At 36.1% G+C, this 22175-nt stretch overlaps 1 protein-coding gene across 1 annotated transcript; it reads left to right on the forward strand.

Annotated features, from left to right (window-relative positions):
• The first annotated feature begins 2031 nt into the window (after nucleotides 1-2031).
• Nucleotides 2032-9312, forward strand: LOC133292392 (membrane protein of ER body-like protein). The gene is made up of 9 exons (XM_061490790.1): nucleotides 2032-2152; nucleotides 2836-2843; nucleotides 3414-3867; nucleotides 3959-4015; nucleotides 4386-4589; nucleotides 5024-5332; nucleotides 6930-7115; nucleotides 7340-7401; nucleotides 8845-9312. The coding sequence occupies exons 1-9, from the start codon at nucleotides 2032-2034 to the stop codon at nucleotides 9310-9312; spliced, it is 1869 nt and encodes a 622-aa protein (XP_061346774.1).
• The last annotated feature ends 12863 nt before the right edge of the window (nucleotides 9313-22175 follow it).

Below are 22175 nucleotides of genomic sequence, written 5' to 3' on the forward strand. Positions count from 1 at the left end.
GATAGTGTCTATAAAATAATTTTATCTCATACAACATAACAAATGTATTCTCTTATTATAATTATGAGAAAATAGTGTGTCATTTTAATACATCTTACCTCTTTTCACTCTCACAAAGAGATAAAATTCACAACTTTAAATTTTTTTCCCTCCACTCTTTCTCTCATGATTTATCTTTTTCTCTCACTTAAAATGACACAATTTTGTGTCCTTTAAAATGATGCACATTTTTCTCTATAATTATACCATGCTTGAGTGGTTAGTTTTATTACGTAGCTATATAAGCCACCGGGTTTATACTTCTTCAAGCCTCCGTTTAAAACAAACACCGAAGGAACAATCCAACAACTTATTTAGTTTTTAATATTCTATGTTTTAGGGCTTTCAGATGTAAAACATTGGATACGTAGTATTTTATTCGTTAAATCTTTTAGTATCTCAGCCACCTGTAAAGATGAGTTAAGATCTAACTGGATCCATTTTCTTATTGACCTTATATTATAATTTTGCGATTGCGTATGAATATTAAATCTATGGAACACTATTATAAATCATTTGGTCAAGAATTATATCCTGTCGTAGGTTTAATTAACTCCTTTATAATTTTCTTTCATTCAATGTCACAGCTCATGTTTCGTGTATATTGTTTAAAATTGGGCTATTTAAATAAACATTAAAAAAACATGTGATTAATTAATGATGCAATAACCTATGTACTTATGGACATTGAAAACAACCTTTATACCGAAACGAGACCAAAAAAAAAAAGAGGGGGGGGGGGGGGGGGGGGGGGGGGGCGAGAGAGGGAAGCTTGTGTTATGGGATTTAAGTATTTACTTATAAAGAAAATAAGATTCAAATTCTCCCTCTTCACATATTCAATTCATATAGCCTAGAAAATAAATTACATAATATTTGTGCATTTATTTAATTTTATAGTAATTAAAGAGATTATATATATATATAAAGCCATTAGGTTTTATCTAGTGACGAGAGATTTGAGTAGTTTGTATTAGGTTATGTATTCAATTACCACTTGTATAAATAAAGAAGAAGAAAAGAGATTATATATATGGGCGGAATATTTTTACATTGATTAAGATTGAAAATATAATTTGCACTTGTATAAAATGTTCCTGATGAATTTAATGCGGGGTGTGGTTTCATATATTAGTCCAATTAATTTAATTTTTTAAATCATTAAATATTATTTTGTAGCTCTTTTATTTACGGGAATTTTTTTTTTAAAACATTTTTTACACCTTGTGTTTGCAGTTACTTGTTTTATAAAAAGATAAAGAAAAAAAGAGTATATATGGAAAATTTTGTTTCCATTATTTTATTATTTACAAATAATAATGTAAAAATATTCCGAACAAAATAACGTCAAATAACACCGAGAAGAACTCTTCTATTTTCTTTGGTTTTTTGTTTTTGTTTTTGATTTTGTAATATGAACAGTTGGAAGCTCAACTATTCAGATTCTAGAATCAAAAGCTGTCTCAAGTGGTAAAGAATCAATTCAACCCAAAAGCTTAAGCTATTGGGTGAGTGAGGCTACATTAATGGTTTTATATATTTCAACACGCCCTCCTCACACGAGAGCCCACTGGACTTGAAGTGTGGACAATGCACAGGTCCACCTACCTGTGCAACAAAAAATTCCACTTGAAAGAAAGTTGGGGGCGGCGAGGAGCGAGGCGGCTCTGATAAAGAACCAATTCAACCTAAAAGCTTAAACTATTGGATCAGTGATGCTACATTAATGATTTTATATATTTCAACGCTACATATGTATTACAATTATCCAACACCACACCAACACTACCATGCCATAACATGCATTTCCAAATTTCAAATGTCAACTTTACACACTTGGTCAAATGTGCATTCATATCTGAACTAATATTTGAATGGCTTCACAATCAAACTATAAATTGATTTCTTGCTTTTCATTTAGACAAAGTAAACTAAGGTAGGCCTTTCATTGAGTTAGGAGTGAAAGGTGACAAAAAAGAGTGTCCAAGCAATATGGAAGTTACAGTAAGTCAATGGAATGAAGCAGAAAATGAGGTTGAGGAAGCTGGCTTGAAACGAAAGCAGGACCTCCACCGCAGAAGCAGCAGTTCAAATAAGGGCATAGAAGTTGAAGGTAACAATCTAGGAATAAAAAATTTATTATTCTGTTACAGAAAAATGAATACAGTATATCTTTTACACTCGAGTAATTTACATAATGATCGAAGATTAGGATTCCTGATATGATTATTATTAATTTCTAAGAAGCTTGTATTTCTTACAGGCTGACTATATGCTTAGAGTTATGCTTCAGCTATTGTTCTTCTTCTTTGCTAATAGTGTTCAAATAGAAGTTTAGATTGCCATTAGTTCACCTTTTTTTTTTTTTTTTTTTTTTTTTGAAGTAGGGATTAGTGATTGGTTAGTCAGCTGTAATATATCTTTATAGAGATGTTACTTTTTTCTCCAAAGATTTCATATAACGCGAGTGGAGGTTCACTCTAGAGGAAAAAAAAATGAAGGAATTCAACCCTTAATCAGAAAAACCAATTGAGTAAATTTAACAAATTCATTGTTTATTATAAATGGATGTGTAATATCAAACGTTAATTTTTTTCATTAATAATTGAAATTTTTTCATTGTTTTATTTAAAGTGAACCTTTCGTTTTAAAAGAGTCTAATGGCTGATTGACTATTTTGCTCTCCTATTATATCTTCTTTATCAGTTTGTCTACTTCCAAAAATATATATAGATTTACTCGTCTTCTCAAATTATATACCAATTTATACTTATTTGATTAAACTTTGATCCACAGATACTCAAGTAAATGATTCATGTATTTGAGAAAGTAATTTAATTTGTTGTCCGTCAAACTTTGATCAAATCGAGATAGATTAATATATAATTTAAGAAAATAATGCAGGTTAATATATAATTTGAGAATTGGGACAAAATCACAAATTATTTTTAAAAGAGGATAAAATGGTCAATCATCTAGGCTAATGCTAAAATAAATAGATGAAATACAAGTATTGTTTAATTTCTTGACTGAATGATAATTTGATACTTCCATAAATTTTGAAGGGTTTATATAATATTGTACGGACTACTCAAGAGGGATAAATATGTTTTCATAATTCTTGTTTTATTGAGGAGATCAATTATCTCAAAAACTTATCCTTGAATTTCATAAATGATTTTTATATGACTAACATATCCATTCACAGCAAAGAAGTGTAAATAATGTACATGCTACTTTATGTATTGCTAAAATTCAATTTTATGTAAAATAATAGAACCAACAAGGAACGGGTTTTGACCAATTGGTGACTACCCTGATAACATTTTGTTCTTGAGTTTTCTGGTTGTTAAAATGTTTAGCTATAATTCAAGGGTTCTGCTATTAACTGTGAGAATGAATTTTCTGGAAGCGAAGGTGGAGGCCTAGAGTTAGATGAATCTGAGAAGAAAGAAAATTTCTTTGTGATCAGAACACAGGTGAATGCTGAAATGATCCTCCAACATGAGGATTTTGAGAATAGCACAATCTTACCTGCTTCTGATCCTCCTCTTCCTGAGGATTCTACTTCTTTGAACAATGTGACAACCGAAACTGGAACAGTTAGCATCATGAATGAAAATGAGCAAGAAAGGCAAGAATTATATTTGGAAAGTGTATTTCAAAAACCTCAAACACATGGATTCTACTGTCCCAACTGCAATTCTTGTATCCAAAAGGTCTACATTCAAAAGGATGAATTGATACAGCCTAGTGATCATACTCAACCTCTGCAAACAACTGATCCAATAAGATGCTCATCATGCTTCAGTTTCCTCATTCCAATTGGTATATATTTTAATAGTTTATAGTGCTTAATTAGTTTATCTATGATATCAAAAAATGATATGAACAACAAATTCTTCTTTGGTTTTAATAGGTAGTTGGTTATTCTCTGGATGGGTTTCTGCTGAGGATGGAGCATTAAATGATCAGGGTAATGTATTGGCTGAATCTATTTGACTAAGCTTACATTCTAAATAAAAGTTACAATACAGAGTCATTTTTATAAATTCAGATATATAATTTAATTTTAAAATGAATGTCAATGTCATGTTATGAACACAATTTTGAGTTAAGTCTCAAATTTACTGGCCATTTTGGAAAATAGTGGCCGTTGATTGAAGTTTAAGCAGAAGTTGTTACTTCTTGATTGCAGAATGATTTCCTTCCAATGTAATTTTTATGTAATAGCATCTACTGTTTTATGTCTATTCAATGTTTAATTCTAACTTATTTCACTGTCTACCTTTCTTCTGCAAATGAAATCAATTAATCAGTGAATGGTTTATCAAATAACAATACAGAGCCTGAAGACCCTAAACAAACAGTAAAAGGTGCATCACAACAAGAGGCTCCAGAACCTGATCAATCTGTAGAAGAAGGTACCACAAAATCGGACATTAACATTGCAGGTGACTCAGGAAAACAAACCCTGCACATCATTGATGAAATGGAAACAGGACCACAAAAAGTAGCAAGTGAAGTAAAAGATAAAATCAATGGCACAGGTAATCCTTAGGGACCTTTTCCTTTGTTGTCAATATAGAATTTATTTTCTTGATATTTGTTGAAAATTCAAGCGTGAATGATAAAGTCCCTTATTGGAAAAGAATGAATTAGGCATGAAAAATATAACGGAAATGACCTATAAATTTAAGGAAAAATATTTGTCCTTTTAAATGATATAACTTATGTCATTTTATTTTCACAAAGACGTGAGATCCACACATTTATTTTTTTTGTCCACTCTCTCTCTTCCATAATTTATCTCTTTCTCTCACTTAAAATGATATAACTTTACGTCCTTTAAAATAATACACATTTTTCTCATAAATTTAACATCTTAAAGTTTTAGATTGAGATGTGGTGTCCGAGCTCACTTATCAGGTTAATTTGTTGCGTAGCTCATTTGGGTTGAGACTATTCCTTGATTGATATGCAGGTTTTGGAAGCATTCCTGTAAACAGCATGAAATCACAAGATTCATCAAAGAACTTGATTGCAACCTCAAAAGACAATGGTAAAGGTCAAGTTGCACCAAAAAAGAAACAATTTTGGAATGATTGGGCAGTTATAGGTGGTGCTTCAGAGTCCTCTGTACCCAAAAAATCTGAAACTGACTCTACAAAAAGTAGTGATTGGAGAGTTATAGCTGCTGCTCCTCCTTCCACTATACCTAAGCAACCTCAAACTGACTTTCCCGACACGAAACTGCCAGAGCTTGTCGAAGTTAAAGTCGAACCCTCCCCAGGTAACTACCATAACTCTTGTCATGAAATCGAAATATGAGGAAATTATGTTGGCATGGTATATAGTCAGTGGCAGACGCGGGCTCAATCAAATTTGAGCCGGGCCAAAAGAAATTACATGTGTACTTCTCTTGCTTAGTTTTAGTTAGTTCATATCATAATATATTTAAAATTGGGAATGATTCGTTTATGAAAATTTTACAAATTTTTTCAAATTATACTATATACTTTTAGAAATATATAATGTAACTTAGTGTACTTTTTTTTTGGTATGTATGTAACCTAGTGTACTTTTCGAAGTACATACTGTAGTTTGTAAACAAAAAATTTGTAAATATAACCATTTTCATTTAAATTATATTAAATACAAAGCACTTGAGCAGGCAGTACCAAGAAGAATTATAATTTTATTAAATATTTTTTAATTTTACTAAAGATATTTTTTTTATATAAGTGAAAATTGAACCCATAACCTAATACAACTTACCCAAATCTCTTACCAAAAAAATTTTAAGCTTTAGATAGGGTCAAATTATAAATTATAGCCCGGGCCAAATTATAATTTTAACCCGAGCTAAATTTATATAATCATATAATTATATGAAATAAGTATAATTTGTTAAAATTTAGCCCGAACCGAGATCCGCCACTGTATATAGTTTTGCAAGAAAACACTCCATGACATATTTAACTTATGGATGGATAAGAATAATTTATCTAGTTTAATCCTTGTCTTTATTATCCGGGAGGAGGATATTTAAGAAAGAAGAAAACTTTGAAAGGTTTTTATGCATGAGAGGCTATTTTAATTTTTATTTCTATTCGATCCTTTTCTTTGTTTAGTTGATACAACGGAGAAGATAGGATTATACCAACAATTTTTTTATCTAAAATGTATAAAAGATATTTTAAATTTTTTCAAAATCTCCTAGTCTAAACATTAATGATTGTGTGTGAAACTAATCTCTAGAACTCTCATAGAATAATCTAAAATAGATGTCTGGATATTGGGATAAAAAAACTTTAAAAGATATTCCTAAAAATTGAACCGAATAACTACTAAGCCCAACAAATCAAAATCTAATTTATTATTCAACACCTATGAAATTTCAAAGATGAATAGTAAGAGAACACATGCCACAAAAATTCAGTATCTAATACATTAGCTTATGAAATTTTATTCATAGATGTGTATATTCTATATTTTTCTAAGTAGCAAAATTTATTTAAGAATATATGTAATCAGATCCGAATACTAACCATGCAAAATGAAATTGTGATTTCTTACTGTTCATGTGTATGCCAGTATGCCTTAAATGGCTGCCTCCACTTATTTGACCTATCAAGCTTCATATCACACTCCAATCTTAACTTTCTTAATTTTGATCTAATTTATATGATATTATATATTTTTAAATTATTTTTTATTATGTTTCTGAATGTAATATTTCAATATGATTGACGATTCATGATAGAAAAACGAATGATTCGCGACATCGTATTGCAATTCAACGATTTTAGTGTTCATTATTTCAAAATTGTAAGAAATGATCAATCTAATTCATTGTAATAGAATGATGTTATACATTTGTTGGGCAGGGCTACCTGAACAAGAAGTTCCTGCTGAAAGCACACCACTTCTTACTCGTAGAGAACCACCTGTACCAGCAACAGCAAGTACTAAGAAATTGGAAATTCTGAAAAGCATTGTATATGGTGGTTTGACTGAATCATTAGCAAGCCTTAGTGTTGTGACATCTGCTGCTAGTGCTGGCGCTACCACATGTAGGACCTTATACTTACATTTCACTCTTCTTTCTTTAATTAAGGATGTGTATTGTGTTTTTTGAGTTATACAAACTATTACCATTTTTTACCAAGAATTATGTCTGCAATAAGTTTACTAGTGTGCATACTAACAATATTATTAAGCAAGTTTCCAGAGGAATTAATGCATAAATTTTGGTAATCATCCTTACAGAGTTAATGACAGTTTCATTCTTTTGCAGTGAACATTGTTGCGCTGGCTATTGCAAACTTGATTGGTGGACTTTTCGCTCTTGGTCATAATGTAAGTTATACGTCCAAAATATTTATTTCCTAGCTATCTCACGTGCTTATTTTTTCCTATCTCCCATCCCCTAAATCCGATTTCTTGTTATTTCCGTTGCTATTTAATCATTATGGTAAACTACAAGCGAGTTAACATAACAGTTTAATTTAACATTTAAGTTCAATAATAGTTTACTTTTTTGGCCTTATAAAATGAGAAGTACTTGCAAATTCAAATCGACTATACATAATCTATGAGTAAATGAAGTCTGTAATTATCCTCCAAAAAAAAAAAATGAAGTCTATATAGTCAATGTAAGTTTTTTCAAACTTCAAAATATTTATTTATTTTTTCTAGAAATCATATGTTGAAGAGAATATATATCATATAAGGTTATATCTACTACCAATTTAGCCTTACTACTCTTATTACTTGATTGGTTACTGTTAGATTAATTTAAAACCAGCAGTTGAAAAATCAATAAAATTAACTCTGCTTGATTTTAAATTGATTCAATTGTAACCAATCAGATAGTAAACTAAATTGGTAGTAAATATAATTATCCCCTTATAATAATTACATTTGCATATATTTTGTTCTCTTTTTTTTTTGGAAATAGAGCCTAAGCCTTTTCTTCGGCTTTTAAAATGCATTTAAGGTTATATCTACTACCAATTTAGCCTTACTACTCTTATTACTTTTTTTTGAATTACTTACTACTCTTATTACTTGATTGGTTACTGTTAGATTAATTTAAAAACAACGGTTGAAAAATCCATAAAATTAACTTTAGTTGATTTTAAATTGATCCAATGGTAACCAATCAGATAGTAAACTAAATTGGTAGTAAATATAATTATCCCCTTATAATAATTACATTTGTATATATTTTGTTCTCGTTTTTTTTGGAAGTAGAGCCTAAGCCTTTTCTTCGCTTTTAAAATGCATTTGATTTGCAATCCAAACAGAAAATATCATTGATTTCTAATAATTATATTTAATCTATGTTTTTTTTTTCAAGCAATAACTCATTTTATTCTTAATTAGTTTGTGGGAATTAATTTCGCATATTTTTTAAATATATAAATTTTTAAGATTCCGCCGTAGTTAGTTATGTACATTTTATTATCAAACCCATATAATATTTAACTTTTGAACTCCTTTGTTGAATTAACAAGAGTTATGTTCAACCATGTAATATAATTGGAAAATAATAAAGTTCTTAGCCATTGAACTCTAATAGATATTTTAATCTTTCAAAGAGTTCACAATTAAATGAGAGTGACAATGCGATTATTTCACTATTTTCTCCTTTCTTTTTCTTTTTGATTTGTATTTGAAGAATTAAGTTCGTGTCCAAGAAAAAGAGAATTATATTGACATTTTTGAGACTCATCCAAATATGTCTAAAATGTAACAATCCTATATATTTATTATTATTAATTGCATTCGTTTTTGCAGCTTGGGGAACTGAAAGCTGAGCAACCCAAAAGAGTTGAGAATGACACACCAGTGGATCGATACAATGAATTACTGGGGCAGAGGGAGAATTTCATTCTTCATGCTTTTATTGCTATTTTATCATTCATTGTTTTTGGGTTAGTGCCACCGTTGGTATATGGCTTCTCATTCCGTGAGAGTAATGACAAGGATTTCAAGTTGGTAGCTGTTGCGGGAGCTTCTCTACTATGCATCACACTGCTTTCCATTGCCAAAGCGTATATTCAAAGATCAAATAACTATTTGACTTACTTACAAACAGTGCTTTACTATCTTAGCACTGCAGCTGTGGCTTCAGTGCTTTGTTACTTAGCTGGTGACCTGGTGAAGAAACTCGTGGAAAAGCTTGGATGGTTTGATTCAGCATCAAATTTTTCCTTGCAGATTCCTGGGATTAGTGTACAACAACATGGATTGGAATCATACTAAAAGGCAAATCTTGGTACACAAATCTGGTCAGGGAACAACCTTAATGGAATCGTACTATTCAAGACAATAGATGTTGGTCAGGAAATTGATCAATCAGAGTTTTTCTTGTTCATATTTATCTTGCTTTCCTTTTGAATTTAAATTTTGGTTGGTTTGGTAAATTGTTACTGTTTTACCATTTTAAGGGACTGCAAATTGATCAGCATTGAAGTGTAATTTGAGTTGTTTTATTACTTGCATGAATGTTCAGCCTGCATTATCTATGAACCATGTTATGTTTAGGCAATAACTTTCTTTTGAATACAATGGCAACTAGAGGAGGTGAATTATTATGCACCTTAAAACATAACCTTTTAAAATAAAGACAAAAAAGAAAATTTAATTAGTGGTAAAAATATATTTTCAAACGTGGACAGACTTAAGAAGTGTACCGTAAGTCATTATGATTGGTATAGTGGTAAGAAATTTAAGTAGTTTGCATGAGGTCTTAGTTGTGAATGACAATTGTGTATATCTATAAAAAAAAGTATAACCACACAAGTACAAACAACAACGAAGTAAAGAATGAGTTAACTCGGAATCTCCATCTTGGAAGAAGTTAACCTCGATGCACATCTATTATATGCTCATCACTTCCATTGCCCTTTCTTCCGAGTCCTCAAGATGAGTATGATTTATGGACTGATATTTCATCGACGAAAGTTTATTTTCGTTATTTTCTTCAACTTCACTTGATCTACTTCATTGTACCACCTTTGTTCTCATTTTTTTTACTCTTCTATCAAATTTCAAAACATCCTTTGAAAATGATGAAACTTTAAAGTTGTAACCCATTTTCGTTCTCTTAGAAGTAGCTAATTAAGGAAAATGTTTTAAGGAGAAAGGGGTGCAACTCACTACTAAAGAATTGACATTTTGAATTCTTTGAGGTATATCCATTATCCAAAATATTTTTGAGGAATCTATATTTTGCATACATTTGTTTTGGTTAGAGTCACTTTGGAGGTTTTGTCATAAATTTAGGGATTTTATGTAAGATTTATTATTTCTCTGAAGGGTAAAAACCCCAACATTTTCCGCAAAATTAATTCATGCGGATCACTTTTGTACCTCTCCAAAATCCATGGAGTCCATCTTACCACCAACATCATCCCTGCCACTCACCTTGTGGATCTGACCTGTGTAGTACAAAACTCCCTCTGTTAGCATCGTCTTTGTAATGTCCTGTATGCATCTTGTCTGTATACTTTTTATGATAACTAAGCGCAACATAATTCTGTGAATGTGGCTAACTCACAAGCAAAAGTCAATATAGGATAGCTGCCTTGTGAGTTGCATAACTTTGACCATGCTTAACCAAATGGCTCATGTTATAGTCTTCTTGGTGTAGATGTGCCTTGAGACGTTGATGTTGTGCAGCCATTACTTCACGCACGCCAGGTTTTCAAGAAAGATGTGTCAAAGGTGGAAAGAACTAGCATGCAGGGATGCCGCCGACAACAACGACATCGAGACCCAAGAGAAGAACTAGCATGAAAAAGCGTGCTATGGTGGTGGCTATTTATGAGGCTTAAATTTTTTCCACCAACCCCAAAACTATTTCATTTTGTGATCACGTGAGATAATGTTATCTTTTGTACGTCAGGAGAAACTAAACGTTTTTATCTAACCTTTTTACTGCTTAGTGATAGTTTATCCTTAAATAATTTCAAAGTAATTATCAATAGCTTTCTCTCGAGTCATTAGAAATAATTTAAGGGTAATACTTTTCTTATGATGTATAAGAAAAGTATTATCTTCTACTCAAACAATAAATAGGAAAGAGAAAAGAGTTGGAGGTGAGAGAGAAAAGTTCTTGTGAGATTCATTTGAAAAATAAGAGTGTAAGAGATAATATTTTTTTTATGTAACATAAGAAAAATATTACCCATAATTTAAAGGTTCTTCAGTATTATCAGTGAAAAATAATTACGATGACATTCTGAAGAGTAATTTTTGTCTGCTCTTTATTTTTATTTATTTATCTCATGTAACAAATTTTATTGTTACTATGATTTTTTTTGAATTTATTATTTGAAAAAAGAGGAAGCAAAAGCTATAATTTAGCCTTCATTGATTATTGCCTCACTATATGTTGCACTTCCGAATCAAACTCTGAAGGCCCAAAACGGCATTGTAATTCCGTATAAAATATTCTCCGGCATTGTAATTCCGAGCAAAATATTCTCCAATCAGTCATCAAATCATTTTGATCAAAGCCATAAAACCAGCTATCCGCAGGGTTGTCCAAGTGAAATGCAGCCAAATTTAATCGATCAGTAATAAGCACTTGGTAGAAAGGAAAAAACTGTTCAACAGCGACTATCCAAGTGGTTGGATCATTGCAGGAGAATATTGGGAAATCCAGTTTGACCTGGCGAGATTTGGTAGAATTAGATCCAGAGGTGGAACCAGTATTGGGTCCGGATCCTAGAATATCGTTGTAACACTTCGTGTATATCCGGTTTGTTAACATGCCATCGTATTAAGTCACGCTTAATTAAAAATGCGGAATATTCTTTTTCTTTTTAATTATGACGTCATCATCATTACCAAGTTGAATTACTTAATTCATTTCCAAAACATTGCATGTATGTAAATTGCGAAAAACAGCTAACTGAAATACCTCAATAGATAAATAAGTGAGTATCTAAGTCACGGATCTACAACACGTAGTCCGGACAATATGGCATGGACAATATCCTGATACATTAATACAACTTCGAACTAAAAACATAAAGTTAAGTCAATGTGGCATGGACAATCCCCATGCTCACCAAATAGCAACATAATCAACAGAGTCTTAGCTCAAAGATCCATAACATGAAACTAATAACATAACAGCAACAATATCATCCAGCATCCAAACATAAACAGCATAAGCAGAAATATCAGCTAAGCTCCGGCCTCCTGCCGCTAGAGGTCTCAACCCCCGCATTACCTGAACCTAAAATATGTGCCCCAAACGTGGGGTGAGATCTCTAAACAAAAATCTCAGTAAGACAAGGGGTCCTCAAGGATCTTCCAGCCCAAGCTGACTTACATGTGCAATATAAGTTCTAAAAGCAGTAATTCAATATCAGTTCCAAAATTAGTGCAATGCAACAGATAATCATGTCATGTGTGTTATAACTAATCTACTCGCCAGAGAAATGCAGAAATACGTCTATTACCCACACTAGTGCAAGACGCCACTTGCACACACTCATAGTGTCACCGTCTTGTATGACGCCACATACTCAGGCTTACCGTCAAAGTGGAACAACACATACATATTATAAGTCTTTGCACATAAAGCTCAACAACGTTTTCAATTATCAAATCATATAAACACATCATGCATATAAATCATCCCCTCATGGAATATGGTGGAACAAACAATGGCTAAACCGAGGACACGAAAGCTTACCTTGCAAGCTAGCAATCCAGCCAAGAGTCCAACCAATCTCAAAGCCCAAACACAGCAAAATCACAATCTGTTTTGGACCAGCACCATATCAATAATCATACTCCCCAAGCATAAGACATAAAGACAATGTCTTTCCTTTACGTTTCATGTCTTTAGGCTTCCACAAAGTCACAAGCCCTTAATTACTTGATTCTGACTTAGTTTAATCATTACAGATGTTCAACTTAATCAATCTAAAGACGACAAACCCCAAACACAGTTATGTATGAACAGTACCGTTACTGTTCACGCAAACCCAGAATATTCGGATATATGTCGGGGACATATTCGGATATCCCATCTCCGGATATCAGAGACCTCATATCCGGATATTTCGCGACAGATTGCAGATTCTGCATTTCGCGAGATATCACTCCAAAGGTTATATTTTTAACACATCTAAACGTTAAAGCATGCGTCTTTAAGTTCCTTTAGACCAGTTATCACGTTGGTTACTTGTTTAACTTATTAAACATGGTAAGACTCCATTTTTACCTATTAAAACTCATTATCAAAGGTTGGTAACACTTACCCAAGGTTCAAACAGAGCAACAATGGCTCTTGGAGCTCACCACACTGCCTCTACAGTTCTGACTTGAAGGCAAACGAAAATGGCACACCAAAGGTTGGTTCTTCTCACCAAAGATCACTCCTTGGAGCTCCCACAATCAAGGAGATGGATCCCAACACAAAACAAAGAAACTCAGCCCCACCACAACCAAAACAGAGGTTGAGCATCCAGAAAAGAGCTCCCTTTCACACTCACAATGATCCCCTCTCACTCACACACGGTATAAGTGAAGAGAAAAGGAAGAAAAGGGGTCACAATGCTCACAAAAAGGATGAGGAAGTAATGGAATAGTAGGAGGGAGCTGATCAGCCTCCAAATCACGTATTCTGAGTGTATGGCCTAGGGTTTTAGGCCAAAAATGCACATATATAGAGGTTTAAGTCTTAAACACACAGTATTAGTACTAATAGCTACGCTTAGCATATTAATCCCAAACTTTGGATTCTGAACCTACTCATTTTTCTAAGATTTTTCATATTTTTATTTTATTTTTCGCAACACCTTTCTGGTACGCGCTTTTCCATAGCCAGTATCAGTTTTGGCACTAGTTCTCATTATTTTAACTTGAAACTTGAAATCACAGTCCTACATATTATTCTAGGAATAATCATGCACTTATTATAATTTTCTGGGATACTCCATTGGTACGCATTTATACCGAGTAGCAGAACTGGTACCTGCACTTTTCGTTAGAAAAGCGACTTTCTGCATTATTAATCACTTACCAATATTATTTAAGCCTTATCATAATTACTAGGGTGAATTATAGAATTATTTCTTAATTTCACATAATTAATTAATTAACTTCCTTAATTAACGGTGTAGGTTCTTACAGTCGCGGTTGTTGTGTGCATTTTTATTTATTGATATTCTTATATTTCCTAATTTGATTTGCATTCAATTAGAATTAGATTTGTCTGTTTCCAATACCAGGGATTGTAATTGTAAGAACCCGCACCGTTAATTAAGGAAATTAATCAGTTAATTATGAGTTTGATGAGATAATTCCATAATTGACCCTAATAATTATTATGAGACTCTAATAATTATGGTAAGTGAGTAATAATGTTGAAAGTCTCTTTTCTGACGAAAAGTGCAGATACCGGTTCTGCTAGTCGGTATAAATGCGTACCAAAAAAGTATCCCAGAAAATTATAATAAGTGCATGATAATTCCTAGAATAATATATAGGACTTGTAAAACGAGTTTCAAGTTAAAATAATGAGAACTGGTGCCAGAAACTGATATTGGCTATGAAAAGCGCGTACCGGAAAGGTGCTGCGAAAAAATATAAGAAAAATATGATTATTCTTGTAAAATTGAGTAGGTTAAGAATCCTGAGTTTGGGATTAAAATGCTAAGCGAAGCTATTAGTGTTAATACTGTGTGTTTAATTGTTAAGTGGCTATATATAACTTATGCACACAACCCTAGGTTGATTTATCAATTTTTGTGTGTGAGTGGCTGCTGAGTGTGGGTTTTTTTGCTGACTTGGTGTCTCCTTCCCTTGCCTTCAACATTTCTTCATGGGAAACCACCAAATGATCATTTTTCCTCTTGGTTCTTCCTTGTAAACACCTTGTGGTTGTGTTGGGTTAAGTGAGAGGCTTGTTTTTCTGAGTTGGTGGGTTGTTCTTGGATGCTTTTGGTTCTGACTTTGGGGGTTGGTGTTGTTGGAGCCATTGTGGTGGCATTTTGAGCTTCAAGAAGCTTCCTTTGTGAGGAAAGGGCCAAGCTTTGTTGGCATTTTCGTTTTCATTATAGTCAGAATTGTTGGAGCTGTTTGGTGAGCTCCATGAGCCTTTGCTTTTTTGTTTAGAGCTTGGGTAAACTTCTTCAACTTTGTTCATGAGTTTTAATGGGTAAAAGTGGAGTCTTGCCATGTTTAATGAGTTAAACAAGTAACCAACTGTTGTATGAACCTAAAACAGAGTAAAGATGCATGCTTTGACGTTTTAAAGTGTTAAAAATGGAACTTTGGATGGATATCTTCGTGAAGGCAGAAGCTGCTGTCTGTCGAGAAATATCCGGATATGGGTATCCGGATATTGGTATCCGGATATGGTATCCGGATATTTATATCCGAATATAGGGTCTTTTGATATCCGAATATGGATATCCGGATATCATATCAGGATATGCCCCCGACAAATATCCGAATATTCTGGGTTTGCGTGGAACATTAGCGTACTGTTCATCCAGAACTGATGTTTGAGGGTTTGTGGACCCTAAATTTAGGAAGTTGAACTTCTGTAATTATTGAACTAAGTCAGAATCAATGGATTAAGGGCTTATGGCTTGGTGAGAAGCCTTAAGACGTAAAACGTAAGGAAAATGCGTTGTTTTAATGTTGTATGCTTGTAGTGCATGTTATTGATATATTATTGGTCCATATCATATTGTGATTCTGCTGTGTTTCGGCTGTGAGCATTGGTTGGACTCTTGGCTTGGATAGTTAGCTTGAGAGGTAAGCTTTCGTGTCCTCGGTTTAGCCATGTTGTGGTTCCACCATACCCCATGGGGGAATGGTTATATGCATGCTGTGTTACATGCTTTTTTGTATATATTGAAATGCTTTTGAGCTGAATCGTTCAATAGCTTATTGATATGTATGTGGTGTTCCACCTATACGGTGAGCCTGCGTATGTGGTACATACTAGATGGTGAGACCGGGGTGAGGTGCAAGCAGTGTTCCTTGTGCTATAATTGTGGGTAATAGACGTATTCCTACATTCACTGGCCTGTAGATTATACTTTGACACACATGACATGATATTCTGCTGTATTGCACTATTTTGGAAATGATATTGTTGAACTGCTTTTGGAACCTATATTGCACATGTAAGTGAGCTTGGGGTGGAAGATCCTTGAGGACCCATTGTCTTACTGAGATTTCTGGTTTAGAGATCTCACCCCACGTTTGGGGAACGCTTATTTCAGGTTCAGGTAGTATGGGGGCTGATGCCTCTTGCGGGAGGAGGCCGAAGCTTAGTTGATGAGCTTGCTGTTTATTTTGCTGATATGTTGGATGCTGGATATATCTGCTGATGCTTATGTTTTTAGCTTGCTTTTAGTATGTTGCTGATGTTGAGACTGATGTTGGGCCTCTTGCCTTTTTGGGTGAGCATGGGGTTTGTCCATGCCTCTTGGCTGTTAGCACTGTTATGTTGAGTTGTATAATCTGATAGTTGTCCGGCCTACGTGTTGTAGTTCCGTGACTAGAGACATACTTATGTTTTAATGTAATGAGGTATTTCAGTTAGCTGTGTTTTGTAATCTATATACAGGCGATGTTTTATTAATTGATTAATAAGCAAGTTGGTAATGATAATGACATCATAATTGAAAAGAAAAAGATAATCCGCGTTTTTAATTAAGCGCAACTTAATACGATAGTATGATAACATTACCGGATATATACGGGGTGTTACATTTATGGTATCAGAGATATGGTTCGAGGGTAAAGCTTGTATGTATTGCAATGATTAGGATGTTTGATTGTGTCTGTCTTGGGTGTTTACTCCGTCGAGTGTTATGATGATAATGCATATGTGATCACATTACGTGGGCCTGATCAACTCATAATCTGTGTAACTTGTACAGAGTCATGGTAAGACCCGGGAGAACCCGCGAGACTTCTGAGGATCAGCCCGATCCTATCCTGGCTGCATTGGCTGAGATGCAGGCGACTAGATTAACCGATTAGGAGGCCACTAGATTGGCCAACGCGGCAATGATGGACGCTGTTCGCGAGGAGAACCGTAGAGCCGCAGAAGAGGTTTGTGAGGCGAACCGGAGGACCACTGAGGATGTCCTCGAGGCGAACCGGATGGCGAACATGACGATGATGAGAGTTATGTTAGAGGAGATGAGGGCTGGTCTTGCTGTTGGTCAGTTCCTTCCGCCACCACCTCCACCGCCGCCACTGCCGCCGCCTCCACCTAGTGTTCAGGATGAGAGCCTGAGTCACATTGGTAGTGCTACCCATGTCGTTAGGACGATGGAGACCTTTGTGGAGCTTGCTGAGGATCGTGATGTGATTGATCGCCGGCCATAAGCCACCTGCTTTTGATGGGTCTTATGACCCTATTGCTACAGCGAGATGGCTACAGGCGCTAGACAAGATCTTTCGGGTCATGCAGTGTACTGATCCGCAGAAGCTGGTGTTTGCTTCTTACATGCTGGAGGGCGATGCCCATGAGTGGTGGACGAACACCTCTCACGCTTTCGAGATGCAGGGTCATGTTATGACGTGGTCGTTCTTTGAGGAATGCTTTTTGGGTCGGTACTTTCCCTATGATGCGCAGGAGAGGAAGCAGGGGGAGTTCGATAGGTTGGTGTAGGGCTCGTTGTCTGTTGACGAGTACCTAGCCAAGTTTAATGAGCTGGTTAAGTTTGCTCACTTTCGGATGGCTTCGCCTACTTCGACGTTTTTGGCTGCTAAGTTCCGCATGGGACTTAGTGAGGATGTTGCTGGTTACCTCGCTGGTTCTGCTTCGAGAGACTTTGGAACACTGGTGTAGCAGTGTCGGGATATCAAGGACTTCTACAACTCGAGTAAGGCCAAGAGAGCCAAGGTTGCTGAGACGACGAAGGTAGCTGGTAGTTCCACTCCCACTACTACTTCTTGGAGAGATAGGAAGTTTGGTCCGAAGGGCAAGGGTAAGCAGTTGGCGACTAGGCAGACGCCTGGTCAGTTCAAGAGGGCTGCTTCATAGCAGAGGAGCTTTGCTAGGCATCCTTCCACTCCGAGATGTTCGGGATGTTGAAAGGAGCTTGTGGGACGTTGTGCTTCGGGGCAGTTGGTTTGCTTTCAGTGTTGCAAGGAGGGCCACTTTTCTATAGACTGTCTGTCGTCGACGGCGAGAACTGCAGTTGTTCAGGCAGTTCCATTGCAGATGGTTCCGCTGCATCTACTTCGGCACCTGCGGTGCCACCTTCTGTTGGGCGTGTGTACACCTTGGATAGGCAGCAGTCGGACCGCGCTTCGAACCGTGTCAGAGGTACTGTGTCTATTGGTGATTCATCTGTTGATGTTTTGTTTGATTCCGGGGCTACGCATTATTTTGTTGCGACCTCGATTGCTTTGGGGCTTGAGTTGCCCAGTGCTGTGCTTTCTCCACCGTTGCGGGTGAGTACCGCCACCAGAGAAAAGTGTGATGCTACCACTGTTCATCGCGATGTAGTGTTTCAGTGGGATGGTCGTGAGTTCTCGGTAGATCTGATAGGATTGCCGATGGCCAACTTGGAGATTATTCTGGGCATGGATTGGTTGTCCAGAAATTGTGCCTTGATTGATTGTTGTTCCAAGAGAGTGGTGATGTCTCTGTGTGATTCCACAGCTAGTTCCTCGCCGTACATTTCATTGCTGCAGGCTAGGAAGGCCTTCAGAGCAGGGGCATTCAGATATGTCATGTTGGGAGGTTTGGTGAGTGGGACACAGGAGGATATCACTGGCATTTCTGTGGTGAGGGAATTCCTCGGTGTGTTTCCAGAGGAGATTCCTGAGTTTCCGCCACAGAGAGAGATAGAGTTCTCCATTGATTTGTTGCCTGGTGCGAAGCCTATTTCATTAGCTCATATCGGATGTCGCCACCGGAGTTGGCTGAGCTAAAGAAGCATATTGAGGATCTTTCGGCGAAAGATTTCATTCGGCCGAGTGTGTCTCCTTGGGGAGCACCGGTCATCTTTGTGAAGAAGAAAGATGGGACAATGCGATTGTGCCCCGACTACAGGAAGTTGAACAAGGTGACAATCAAGAACAAGTATCCCCTTCCTCGGATTGATGATCTGTTGGATCAGCTCAGGGGTGCTTGCGTGTATTCGAAGATTGATCTCCGGTTCGGATACCATCAGATCCGTGTGAAGCCAGAGGATGTCCCTAAGATCGCGTTTCGTTCGAGATACGATCATTTTGAGTATTTGGTGATCCTATTTGGAATCACCAATGCGCCGACAGTGTTCATGGATTACATGAACAGAATTTTTCAGCCGTATCTGGATCAGTTTGTGATTGTCTTTATTGATGAAATTCTGATTTACTCCAAGACTGAGGAGGAGCATGCGGAGCATCTGAGGATTGTTCTGCAAGTGCTGAAGGAGAAAAAGCTTTATGCTAAGCCTTCTAAGTGTGAGTTTTGGCTCAAGTCAGTAAAGTTTTTGGGGCATGTGATTTCAGCAGATGGAGTTGCAGTAGATCCCAACAAGATTGAGGCCGTGCTGGATTGGGAGAGACCCAAGACAGTTACGGAAGTGAGGAGCTTCTTAGGTTTGACAGGTTACTATCGGAGATTCATCAAGGGATTCTCCACGATGGTTCTCCCTTTGACTCGCCTTACCCGAAAGGAGACTCCATTTGTGTGGACTCACGAGTGTGAGGAATGCTTTCAGGAGTTGAAGGAGAGGTTGACTACTTCACCTGTGTTGATCCTTCCTGATCCTGAGGAGCGGTTCGAGCTTTACTGTGATGCTTCTGGAAAGGGAGAAATTGCTGCAGTTACGAATGGTAAGGGTCAGGGGTACTGATGTCATTTCACTCTCAAGGGGTAACTGCAACAGTCGTGGATGGCAAGGGTTAGGGTCACCAGCGTCATTGCATGTAAAAAGCAATGATTAGACGCCTGAAATGACAAGCCTAATAAATGCGCACGAAACGCGAAAATGGCATAAAACGGTTGCAACACGCTAACACACGCGGCTGGCAGCACATGTCAAAATGAAATGAGTGCAGCTGAAAAGTTGGCACGTGAGACTGACATGTGTACAATACTTAGCCGGGTTATACGAATGATGCTTGGGGGCAACTAGCTAGTTGGATCTCAACTACTCAAGCACGTTCGTTACCCGGTTGCATACGTAGAATATCTCGCCGGGTTCATGCATAACCCGCACATGTAACTAACTAGGGAAAATCATTCCCGATTCCAAAAGAAAGCCACAAGCTCAGAACATGTGCGTAAGGTATGATGCTTGGGGGGAACTCGCCAGTTGGACCCCAACTACTCAAGCACATCCCAAACTCGGTATAGGAATACGTGAAATGTTTTTCCAGGTTCATGCTCAACCCGCCGAGATAAGGGGCAATGAGGACCCCGGTAGAAAAACACTCAGATCAAGGAACACGCATGCAGAGAGTTTACAAAAACACAAACGCTCTCAACCTAGCAAGAAACCAGAAGCAAAGCACAAGGAAATTCACCCTGGCAACGCGGACACCCAGGTAGCCTGGCTGAGGGGCAACTGTTATGGACCTGTATAAGTGGCCCATTGAATGGCAGGCCCAATAATGGACAATCCAAGATCTGAATCAATTATAATTACGGATAGTATCCATCAAGGATACTAATCCTAATACGATAGCGTAGCAAACAGGCTTGAGCCCTTATCATAGGCACCAAAGACCCACATCATACTACCCACAGGTAACCTCTATAAATACAAGGTAAACCCTAAAGGTATGTTACGCTTTCTCTCTTACTGTTATGCTATCACTGTGCGCGCACACACACACACCCCATTGGCTAACGCCGTTATTAGTTCGTTGTGCACAGTGATCTGCTTGATTCAAGGGTATCTCTTCCATAGATACCTTGGAGAGGGCACTAGATCCAAGATCAACATACCAGTCCATTGGGCTGGACATTTATGTCTCTAAGACAGAACAACCTTCATTTTATTTTATTTCTTTATCACTTTGCCCCTTTACAAAATTATATTCCAATTTATCATTTTTCAAATTATATACAAATCTGCTCCTGTTTATAAAAGTTAAAAGAGCAAAAACTTTTCTTGTTTTATTTTTTTAGAAACCGTAAACCCTTGTACTTACGATTCTCACGAGCTTTAGAATTTATATGATATCTTAGTTTCATATCTTTTCACTTGAGCTGTGGGTTTTATATTAATTGATATCAAGCCTCCGTTTAAAATAAAAACTGAAGGAACAATCCAACAACTTATTTAGTTTTAAAAAAAAAAAACATAATCCAGGTAAGGTTTTTTTTTTTTTTTTTGGAAAGTGTGTATCATTTTAAAGAACACAAAGTTGTGTGAGAGAAAGAGATAAATCATGAGAGAGAAAATGGGAAGAAATTTTTTAAAGATGTGGGTCTCAGCTCTTTGTAAGAGTGAAAGGATATAAGTGTAAAGAACCTTGGGATACACCACCCCAAAAGCTAGCACAAGGGGTGGGAGTGTCCAAGGCCTTATCAAGGCCATATTAGTTGTCCATCCAATCACTGTGGGACTATATATCTCAACACACCCCCTCACGCAAGAGCCCTTTAGGCTAGAAGCATGGAAATTGCACAGACCCATTTTTGGTTTACTTTTTGTGTGTTTTTTTTTTTAATTCCACTTTTTAAAGCGGGGGATGGTGAGGCTCTGATACCATGTAAAGAACTTTGGGATACACCACCCCAAAAGCTAGCTCAAGGGGTGGGAGTGCCCAAGGCCTTATAAAGGCCATATTAGTTGTCCATCCAATCATTATGGGACTATATATCTAAACAATAAGATATGTCATTTAAAATGACACACCTTCTCCCCACCCACTTTTTTTTTTTTTTTTTTATAGTTACCAGGTAAGGTTTTTTATTCTATGTTTTAGGGCTATCAGATGTAAAACATTGGATACGTAGTATTTTATTCGTTAAATCTTTTAGTATCTCAGCCACCTGTAAAGATGAGTTAAGATCTAACTGGATCCATTTTCTTATTGACCTTATATTATAATTTTAGGATTGCGTATGAATATTAAATCTATGGAACACTATTATAAATCATTTGGTCATGAATTATATCATG

Source organism: Gastrolobium bilobum, unplaced genomic scaffold, assembly GCF_033153095.1.
Source record: "Gastrolobium bilobum isolate Gb01-03AN ecotype WA unplaced genomic scaffold, APGP_CSIRO_Gbil_v1 utg39150, whole genome shotgun sequence".
NCBI classification, from domain to species: Eukaryota; Viridiplantae; Streptophyta; class Magnoliopsida; order Fabales; family Fabaceae; genus Gastrolobium; species Gastrolobium bilobum.